The 11,470-nt window shown below is 36.3% G+C and overlaps 1 protein-coding gene and 1 non-coding gene across 2 annotated transcripts; both read left to right on the plus strand.

The window, feature by feature from the left end:
* The first annotated feature begins 170 nt into the window (after positions 1 to 170).
* On the plus strand, positions 171 to 277 carry LOC112508281. The gene has a single exon (XR_003068663.1). It is a non-coding gene; the product is annotated as a small nucleolar RNA R71 (small nucleolar RNA).
* A 6,221-nt stretch (positions 278 to 6,498) lies between these two features.
* On the plus strand, positions 6,499 to 7,332 carry LOC112506028 (succinate--CoA ligase [ADP-forming] subunit beta-like). Its single transcript, XM_025110058.1, has 2 exons — positions 6,499 to 6,693; positions 6,865 to 7,332. The coding sequence occupies exons 1-2, from the start codon at positions 6,499 to 6,501 to the stop codon at positions 7,330 to 7,332; spliced, it is 663 nt and encodes a 220-aa protein (XP_024965826.1).
* The last annotated feature ends 4,138 nt before the right edge of the window (positions 7,333 to 11,470 follow it).

The following is an 11,470-nucleotide window of genomic DNA, read 5'->3' on the forward strand; positions in this document are numbered from 1 at the left end:
CAGCATGAGGGTTAGACCATTCAGTATTATTATTAAAAATTCGTTCCAAAATGTCATACCCCTCGTTGTAGGTTTTTGCTGTAAAAGCACCACCGGCCGTTGCGTCAAGAATAATCTTAGCGGCACTAGAAAGTCCATTATAAAACGTTTCCAATTGAATACAATGAGGGATTCCGTGGTGCGGACACTTTCTAATAAGGTCCTTGAATCTCTCCCATGCATCCGATACCGATTCATCTTCTTCTTGGCGAAACGCCATAATTTCATTTCTAATCTTTACATTCCTCGTCGGAAGAAAGTATTTCTTTAGAAATTTTTCCGCCAAATCATTCCAAGTAAGAATCAAGTTTGGTGGTTGGGAATTTAGCCATGCTCTAGCTCTATCCTTCAATGTATAAAGGAAAAGCGTCAAGCGTAAGGCCTCTTGAGTAACTCAGGGAATCTTAAAATGATCCGTCATTTCTATAAAAGATTTCAAATGAGAGTGCGGATCTTTCGAAGATAATCCCCTAAACTGACCCATAGCGGAAATCATTTGAAACATAACCGGCTTGGGTTCAAAAGATGTTGCTGTCATTTCGGGCCTACCAATTCCCGAGGCCAATTGACCAAATTCGGGAGTTGCATAGTCCCGTATGCCTCTATTTTTGTCATCGGCAATATTAACCGTGGCTTCCCGAGGAGGTGGATTATCCCCCATGGTACGGTTGGGATTTCGCCGATTATTTCTACCTCTTCTTCGTCTCCTAATTTTTCTTTCCAACTCAAGATCAAAAGGTACAAGATCACCGTGTTATAGCCGTGGCATACAACACAGGAACAGCAAATGAAACAACTGACCAAGGCTCAAATAAAAATCAATATCTCAGGATAAAAATCGTGCTAGCCCCCGGCAACGGCGCCAAAAACTTGATGTGCTCGAATCGTAAGTGTGCACACAGTGGGCATAAAATCCCCAAAGTGGCGGTGCAAGTGCACGCCGACACTAAGATCGCTTCAAGTAATAAAGTGGTATAGTACCAAGATCGTTTCCACAGGGACCGGACTTACTGAGAATCAGAGACTTTCATGAACTTCTTGAACAATGTTTCGGTTTGAGAAAATATATGAGTTTTGATTGGTGTAAAGCGTTTAAAATATGAAATAAACCTTTAATATTAAAAGATGGGTATGGGTGTAACCTTTTCTTAAGAATATTACAGGAACGACTTGGTCAGAAACCCATGGGATTTGTATAAGAACTCCTTTCTCTCGAAAGTGAATTCTTATATACTGTGCCCACAGAGTGCCCACAAAGCGTCCAAATTTATCAATCTTAAACTTACCGATTTAGCTACTAGATAAGTTCCACTAGTCTGAAGATTTATACTCACAACATATTGTAGCATAAACTCGACTAATATCTGAACAAAAGCTAAAAACATGCAAAACCCGCATCTCTGCTTGATTATCAAAGACTCTCTCGAACCTTTGTGCATCATCTAAGCCGTATTTCAGATCCGCCYATCTCTGGATCAAGGATCTAATATTAACACTTTAAAGTGATCAGCTTATCCGCRTTGARTTTACRWCCCGACTTAAATGACCAAGCTTAAGAATCAATAAAAATGGCAACACCCAAGTGTGCCCTTAAATCCTTAAGTTGGACTCACACCCACACCCAAAGGGGTGCTTAGCTCATAATGAAATTAGAAAACATAACAGAAATAGAAGAAGAAGAATGCATAAGAAATACTTGAACTGAAAATAAATACTTACTGGTGCCCATAGAGAGCACACAATATAGTGGCGAGAATAAAAGATGAACTACGAAAATTAAATTACAAACTGAAATTAAACTAGTTCTACTGCTACAAAGCTTAAGATAATACTCCAAGGTTGCTTAGCTAAGTTGCTGGTGGAAAAGTGGATGCTTTGCTTGAGAGAAGTCCTTCAAATATATAGAAGAAAGGTGGGACCCGGGTACTCTTTGTCCAATTGATAATGACCACCCATCACTACAAGTCTACTTCAATCCTTGACCAAGTCACCTCCTCATTGATAGGTTGCAAAGGGTGAAAAGTACTACCATTAAATATGATAGGAAAGCCATTCCATCATAGTAAAAGTAAAAACTCTTTCAAGTCTTCTCATCTCATAACCGGGTCCAATCTTCCATGCAACCAAATATTTAGATTTGAACTTAGCATTAACTCCCAATAATATCCAAGAATATGAATATCATAAKTTTGTTCAAATCCAACTAGATGCAAAATTTACCAACAATAATGAGTTTTTTAGAAAATAATTAAATTCTAAACCTTTCATAACCTCTTTACATAATTTGGACCAAAAATATAGGATAAGAGCAAAATGGGTACCAAAGATACAATAAAATAGGGGTAAAGAACAACAAATAACTCTCACAAAATGAGAGTTATCAGTAGTCTTCATCAGCAAACTGTTGTAAAATGGATCTTCACATTCAAAAACTTTCAGTCATTTTAGCATAGGAATAATCTTTTGTAATCATCTCCAGTCACACTCCTTTTGAGTCTTTTGTCATCTTTAAAGTTACTCCCCCTTAATCTTTACATCAAATTCCCCTTATAATGATCAGAATTGGACATTTCATTCATTATTTCATACTCCCCCTTATGATGAAATGAGAATCATTACATCATACATAAGAATGAATGAAATCCTCCGCGTAAGCTGTCAATTCAAGAAATAGTAAGTAGATCTTTTCAAATCCACTTATATAATCTTTTCAGATTAAAGGAATGGGAAGATAACAGCCAATTTCAACGTATGAAATTGTTTTTTCAATCTTATAGAAAGATTGGGCTGTGAGTATAACAAATATACTCAGTACAACGAATGTACTGTATATATGAGACTTTTTGAGGCTCATCTCACCAGGTCTTCCATTCAATCATCTATAGCTTAAAAATTGCATATCTATGAATGTTTTGGCATAATAACATATAAAATGCAACATCTATGTAGTGTAGAAAGATAAAACAACGTATCCTTCTGTTTAGGCTCAAAAAGATAAACTGTGTGGACTACACAAATTTATCAGACTCAATTAGTGATCAAAAAGACTTGAAGGGGGGACATATATCCTTCTGATTCAATATCAACTTTCTCTTAAAATTACATTTTATTTTCAAATAATCACAACAATTGATCAAAATTATTGTTGCAAATAAAGCACAATGATCAGATAAAAAATGATCAAGATATTTGGCTTTTAAGCATAATTAATGAAGGAGTGATGCGACAATGATCAGATTATTCGGTATGTGAGAGAAATGAATGAAGATCTGTAAGAACAAGTTTACAGATTCAGATAAAAAAATGTATATCATTCAAGGTAAAAAGAAATTGAAAAACAAACCTTTGAATACAAAAGAGTGTATTATCACCGAAAAAGATTTATATATAAGAGACGTGATAATAACGGTTTGAAGAATAGCCGAAACAGGTATTGGAGTTATGTACGATGAGAAATTACGTAAGTAAAATCTCATGAAATATCTGTTCAGAAAATGTACTCGTTTTTAAAAAAAATTATTCACTTCCCGAAAACATTTATTGAACTTCTAGAGACTCCCCCTAGAAAGTAGATTATAGAAATATTTCGATTAAGCTCAAAAATTAAAAAAAAAATAAGAAAACATTTTAAGCACGGGTCCTAAACTGAGTGTTTAGAAACCACACTCTGTAAAGCACGGGTCCTGATATGAATTATTCAGAAGCCTTTGTTAGACAATGTACAACTCCCCCTGCATTAGTGTATCAAATAAATGATTTTCTGATCAGCACAAACTTGACACACCTGCAAAACCAGATTAAATAGATTTTGGTACCCAAATGAATTTGGGTCCTATTTTGTTAGAATCGGGATGAGGTATGTTGTAACTTCCAAACCATCTATTTCTATTTGATATCTTCTTTTTAGCACTTTGAATAGGATGATCAGATACACAATATGATCCATACCAGTTATTGTGATCATACATGTTCTTACATTTCCAATCTTTCTAATATCTGTTGTCTGTACTCCATCTGTTGTATGTCTTCTTGTTTACAAAATCTGTTGATTTGCATGTGGAGCACATGATTCTTCTCTTGCTAAGATGAATCAAATCAGTATTGGATCTCACAAAACAAGGAATATTATTAGTAGAAACAGGAGTACATGTTGAAACAAATCTAAATTTACTAACCCAAATGCTTTAGATCTTAGAAGAATAATTGGGTGATCCAATAACATACCCTTGATAATACTGATTAGAAGAACGAGAATAGTTCTTAGAAATAGTTGATTTAGGGCTTCTTGAATAACTGTTCGATTTGGAACAATCATAGAAGTTGGTTTTACACTGAGAAGGAGAAACAGTTGAGCTTTGTGCACAAGAAAAATCTTTGACTTTCTGTACAAGCCGGTCTCTTTCCACAGTAACTAAATCATACATAATTTTAAGTTATCTTCTCATCTTCTGCTCAGTTTCAAGGTCAGTCATCAAATCAGACAATTTGCTTGTAGTATCCAGGAGTTTACCTTCTAACTCCTTCTGAAGCATTTCAAACTTTCTCTCTGATTTATTAACTCTCTTTTTTCTTCATCTGAGCTGCTCTTATAATTCTCGGAAGCGATGTCAAGCCACTTTTTCTTATTAACAAGCTCTTTAGCAATTGTTGTATACTTCTTTGAAGTATTTCTCTTCTCAAGAGGAAATTGCTTATTTTCTTCATCTAAAGCTTTCTGCTTTAGAGCAATGCTTTCCGATAATTTCTGTATTTGGCTCTGACAGTCTTCTGAGATGTCTTTCTTTTATTTATCATTCTTGGCCCGTTCCAAGATGATCAGCTGCTCAAAATCAGGAACTTGCTTTAACAACATTTTTGCATTTAGCTCTAGAGAGTTTATCTTATCCTCATAAGATATGTGTTCAGCTCTAAACCGTTTCTCGAAATCAATAAATCTTTTATTTTCTTTCTCCAATTCCTTTCTCTCTGCATTTAAAACCTTCTCAATTTCAAAACTTTATTCCTCTAAAAAAAATCAACTTGCAGTTCAGATCTATGCAGTTTAGCTGTTAAGTCTTCGATCTGTTTTTTCAAACTAACTGTCTCTTGTGGATTAGAACCAGTTTTCATCAGATCGCTCAGCTTTTCTTGCAAAACTCTCTTTTCTTCCTTCTCTCTCTCATTACAGTCAGTTAGACGAATTGTCCCCAAAATGTTCTTGTTAAGCTCAGAATTTAGTTTATCGTATTTTTCTTTAAGCTCTCTGTATTCTCTGTCATAAAAAGTTGCCATTTCAGAAACATTAAGATTGATTAACCAGATCAAATGCTATGAAATCAGATAAAAGAAATCAAAAACAGTTAAGCTCAAAATACAAACAGAAAACACAAAAACTGTTGAAAAAAATAGAAAAACGACGAAAAACTGTCTAAAATCAGTAAAAACAATCAAAACTATTAAAAAAACAGTCAAAAATGTTAAAAACTGTTAAAAATAGTTAAAACTGATAAGAAACAGTTTATGCGACGTAAAATAGTCTAAGCATTCTCAAATAATTTAAATACAAAACAAAACAAACAGATCCAAAATTACACAACATATATATATAAGAATTTACAAAACAAACAAAACTGTCCACAAGATGAATAATCTGTTGACAAACAACACAATGCTTATTGACAAAATCAACAGCTGCTATAGTTTTAGGCTTCTCGAACAACTTGCACCAATTCTATCGACAGTCAATGAAAAGAAATCAAGTACTTCACTCATTGGTTGTGCAAGAGCTTTTGTTCCTTGTAAAAATTCATCTTGACAACACAAATTTACACAGAATCTGGACAAGAAAGAAGACGAATCAGGATTGTGTGTGATACCAAAAAACAGAAAATGAGATGGACTGTGTGACTTGATTTAAATCGGACAAGTGTGATATACAACAGTCTGCTCACAGATGCTTCCAAAAATGAAGATGATAGACAACCTGTTTACAAACACAAACAAGTTCTTTGAAATCCAAACAGTGTGATTTACAGCAGATTATTACAATGAAAAATCACACCCCTTTAACGAATATACCGTCAGGTACCAGCATAGTCAGGAATAGTAGGTGGCACAACATGATCACAAACCTGACGAAGTCTTCTTCACCATTAACATCTCAAAGCATAGCAAGCAATCAAATGATAAATGGTGAATAGAAGTTATGAACTCAAACAACCAAAGGTTTAGAGAAGTCAATTAACCCTTGAGCTGTTGAGCCTTCCCCACCAATAGTTATGAATAATCAGACAGTACCAATTCTGCGATTTATGCAAATCTTTTATCAAGCGATACAAAACCTGTGAGAAATGCCAAGCGATGAAGTTGACTGCCTTGAGCGAATTCCAAGCGATTTAGTGAAGTTCAACCACAAGCCAATTGTAGGTCCTCGACACAGCAAAATGGGCAAATAAGAAAATTCTTCAATTATGGTTGAAGATGGCAACAACAGCAGCTCTTATCACTAAACAACAGAGCCTAGGAAAGTTCACAAGTGGTCTTCAGGGTGGAGTTCACATTATCAAAATTAATCAGGCTGAAGAGATAGCTGGGAAGATGCTTGGGCAGACTCTTGTCACTAAACAAACAGACCTCCAAGGCAAAGATGACACCAAGGTTTACCTGCGTGAAAAGGTATCACTTGTGAATGAAATGTACTTTGCAATCACAGGGATTTACATGTCTAATCCGGTCAAAGTCTTGTGTGATAGGTTGAGCAATTTTGAGTCTAAAAATATGCCAAGCTGATAAACAGGTTGTTTTTGCTATTCAATGGGACTGTTGGAGCTGAACATATTGCTCCAGATTCAAGAGTCAGTCCTGGGAATCCTGCACAACAAGGTTGATCAGCTCAAACGTATGGATCCCGTGATACTTAGTAGTGTTATGAAGTTCTTGGATGGTTATACAGCTTCCGAATCAGATACAATTGGATTGCTTGCGAAGCGCCTGCCGGAACTTTTCATAGATAAAATTGACATGTCTGCTCGGCTTTTTAATTCCCTGAAATTAGAGTCTCCATCAATTCGTCTAATTGTTCAAGAAGCAACCAACTCTCTTGCTGTTGCATATAAAGATGCACCAATAACATGTATGATGGGGTTTTACTTTCAGCAGCTGGTGACTAACATGGCTGCTCAATCTTCATCCGTTTCAGAGATGGATGTAAATCTCCTGAAGTTTCACAATACTGATATGTATCCTCTAAATACTGAACCTGCAAGACCATCAGGACTGAGATTGCCCTCACCATCACTGCATTTTTTTGACTAGAGAACCGCTTTGCAGTCGGGTTCCTTGCAGCAGAAAAAACTTCAACTACAGATGGAGTATATCTACGAATAGCTTCAGCAGAATAATCACACGATTCATTGCCTGACTGTGGAAAACCAGAATTCAATCCACTTTATGTAGATAGTCTTTCACCCTCCAATCAACATCTTCACCGGATTCTCATGATTGAATGATGTGCGATTAACCTCAAACCAGTCAACAATTTTGTTGAACCCTTGATTGCGCTTTAGCTGAGCGATTTAGTAAACACCTTAAAATAGTCGACCCTTTGTGCGATTTATAGAATCCGGTTAAGAAATAAACCAGCGATTTAGTCTGAGCGAATTACCAGACTCCGATCACTACTCGTGCGATTTAATCCTTATCCGGACAAGATCTGTGCAATTTAGGTTACAATCGAAATCCGGTCAAGAAGCAATCAAGTCATCAAAGCATCAAACGATTTAGCCAAACCATGAAACACAAATTCGATTGAGAATCGGATATAAGCTGCTGTGCGATAAACTCCAAATCGCTTACACTGTGTGCGATGTAAACACTAAATCTGAATTAAGAGGTCAGCGATTTAAACATTAAATCGCTCAATTGATAGTCCCTTGTCCACTTAGATTGATCGATTTAGCACTTGGAGAAAGATGAAATTGATTGACAGAGGAGCGATTTAGAAAATCTGATGAAACAGTCCGCACAATCTGTTAAGAAAAAAAATGGGCTTTTAATAAACCGGATGGGCTTGAAAAATGGGCCTTGAACGATTTAAACCCAAAAACTCAAAACTAATGAAAATTTTAAAAAGATCGAGTCAAAAACACAGTTAAAAAAAATATTCAAAAACACGAAAAACTTTAGAACTACAAAATTTAGCAAAACTTGAAACTCAATGATCAAAACACAAAAAACTTGTGAATAACAACGATTCACTATTCAAAACCGCACATTTTGATCATATTTTTAACACGAAAACACAAAAAAATTTAAACATTTCGGATCAAACTTTAGAAAAAAAAATAAGAACACGAAGAACACAAAAAATTTCCAGAAAAATTATCTTCGAAAAATCTTAAAAAAACTCTGATTTCTTCTTTGTGATTTATTGCAAACTCAGCTCTGATACGAATTGTAAGTCCACTTTAATCAATCTTCCTTGAAAGCTTCAAGAACAACAATGGCAGAAAGATATTTTATGTAAGAATCCTAGAAGGAGTAGAGAGAGAGAAAGTCAAGATCTGAATTCTTGGTCAAACTTTACAATACGTAAATGATATTACAATTAGAATCCTACTCTAAAAATACAAGAGAACACCCTTTATATAGGGTCAAACAAGACAAAAGGTAAAAGTCAAACTATCTTAAAGAAAAGTCAAATACGATAACTTTTACACAATTATAGACACTTTTATCTTTCAAGACGAATACAATTTTACGCAGAATTTCATTCCTAACATCAACCCTGGCACTAACTTCTCATGCCCTTTCATTTGCCAACGGATATTGCCAGGATGAACAAGGTGTGGTGGTGAGGAACAAGGCCAGATTAGTTGCCAACGGATATTGCCAGGAAGAGGGCATCGACTATTAAGAAACCTTTGCCCCTGTGGCTAGACTAGAAGCAATCCGCATCTTTCTAGCGTATGCTGCTCACAGAGGGTTTAAAGTGTTCCAAATGGATGTGAAGTCAGCCTTCTTGAACGGCAAACTCAAAGAAGAAGTTTATGTCAAGCAACCTCGAGAGTTTGAAAGTGAGAAGTATCCAAACCACGTCTATTTCTTAGACAAAGCTCTGTATGGTCTCAAACAGGCTCCCAAAGCATGGTATGAACGCTTGTCCATCTTTCTTACTACCAATGGTTTTCACAGAGGTACAACAGACATTACTTTGTTTTATAAGAAACAGAATGATGATATTTTGCTTGTACAAATATATGTTGATGACATAATCTTTGGTTCAACTAACGTTTCTATGTACAAAGAGTTTGAATTTTTGATGCAGAGTGAATTTGAGATGAGCATGATGGGAGAGCTCACTTTCTTCTTAGGTCTACAAGTGAAGCAATCCTCCGAAGGAATTTTCATCAACCAATCTAAATATGTTCATGAMCTGTTGAAGAAGTACAAGATGAATGATGCCTCTCCCATGAGGACACCCATGGCTCCTGGCCAAAAACTTCATAAGGATATTAATGGCACTTCTATAGAGTGCAAACTCTACAGAGGTATGATTGGATCTCTCTTATATCTTACTGCTAGTAGGCCTGATATCATGTTTTCAACGTGTATTTATGCTAGGTATCAGGCAAACCCCAAAGAATCTCATCTTAGTGCAGTAAAGAGAATCCTTAGATATTTAAAGAAGACACCAACTCTGGGACTTTGGTATCCTCTGCATTCCAACATTGATCTTGTGGCTTACATAGACTCAGACTATGGTGGTTGTCAAATTGACAAAAAGAGCACCTCTGGAAGCTGTCAGTTTCTTGGAGGAAAGCTGGTTAGTTGGTCTCCAAAGAAGCAGAACTGCGTATCAACTTCCACGGCAGAGGCTGAATATGTAGCCGCTGCAAGTTGTTGCTCACAAGCTCTGTGGATGCAGACTCAACTACGCGATTAAGGCTACTCTGTCAGCAAGATCCCATCCTCTGTGATTTTAAGAGCGCTATTGCTATATCAGCCAATCCTTTGCAACATTCAAAAACAAAGCATATCGACATAAGGTACCACTTTTTAAAACATCATGTAGAAGAAGGTAATATCGAATTATACTTTGTAAAATCTGAATTTCAATTGGCTGATCTCTTTACAAAAGCCCTTGATGAGAAAAGGTTTAAYTTCCTTGTTGAGAAAATAGGAATGGCATGTCCAGAGTTCTAGATGTTGAATGCCTTATTGTTTATTCTTTGTTGTATAAAGTTTTTCTTTAAGTAATCTCTTTGTGTATATAGTTTTACTTTTAAATTTCAATTTGTATATAGTTTTATTTCTTGATTAACCTTCACTTGTTTTCATAGTTAACAGGTTTATCTTGCAGAGACTTGCAAGGTTTGAGGGGGAGTATGTGCTTAAAAAGAATAAAACCTTTTGAAGAAGCAAAACGTCTTTCATCACAGAAGTCTTTTCACAGATCCTTTGTGATAGCTCTCAGAGGCTCTTTGAACGGATTCTCTGTCGATACTTCTTCTTAGGATTTTAAATGGTTTTTAGTTCGAGGGGGAGCCATGGAAGCTGRCTCATAGGGGGAGTTTTGAATTGAAAATCAAAACCTCAGAAGGTGCCAAAATTTTTGAAGTATTTTGTTCTCAGAGGTCAACTCATCAGAACGTCTGACGCTTCTATCAGAGGCTCTGTGGGTTTGAACTGAGCAAGTACTCATCTCTCTGAGGATTTTCAAACCGTTTAGGTAAATAAAGGTGTAACATGCTAGAAGACCCCGCACATATCACAGAGGCTCTGTTACCCTTAGGCCTCTGACAGAACTCTCTTATAGTTCTCTATTAATGATATGGTGCGCGTGGTTCTGTGGATAAGGGTTAAAGCAAATCACGCGCGTGTCAGAAACGGGGGCGCACGTCATCAATCGTGCGTCTTCCCAACATCGCGTGTCATATTTTTGATTCGTCACTCCCTATAGCCACTCATCACGTTATTTCTCCCAATAAACGGTTCGCTTTCAAATCCCTTAGTATAAATACCCCTTCCCCCCAAAAACGTAAACCTTTACATTTATCCTTACTCCGACGAACCTCAAGCTTTCCGATCAAACCTGCAAAATTTCAAGCTTTCTTATACCTGCAACAATGTCGTCAAGTTCTTCCGCCTCCGCTCAATCTGTAAATGTCTCAAGCGACAACGAAGTAACCCAATCACTGGCACTAACTTCTCATGCCCTTTCATTTTTCCAAAATAGATACGAGAAAGTGGTACTGGTTAAGAAACCCAATAACTATTATTTTGCTCCTTCTTCATGTGGTTTTCCTGAATTCACCTATCCTCTCATTGAAATCCTTCGCAACCATCCATTATACTATGCTCTTTCAGCCACTAAACCTACCCCTGAAACATATATTACCCAATTCTTGCTAAGCTCATATATCACTACCCTAGATAATTCTGGAATGAGCAT

The sequence above is a fragment of the Cynara cardunculus genome (genome assembly GCF_001531365.2).
Source record: "Cynara cardunculus var. scolymus isolate 2C chromosome LG 2, CcrdV1, whole genome shotgun sequence".
NCBI classification, from domain to species: domain Eukaryota; kingdom Viridiplantae; phylum Streptophyta; class Magnoliopsida; order Asterales; family Asteraceae; genus Cynara; species Cynara cardunculus.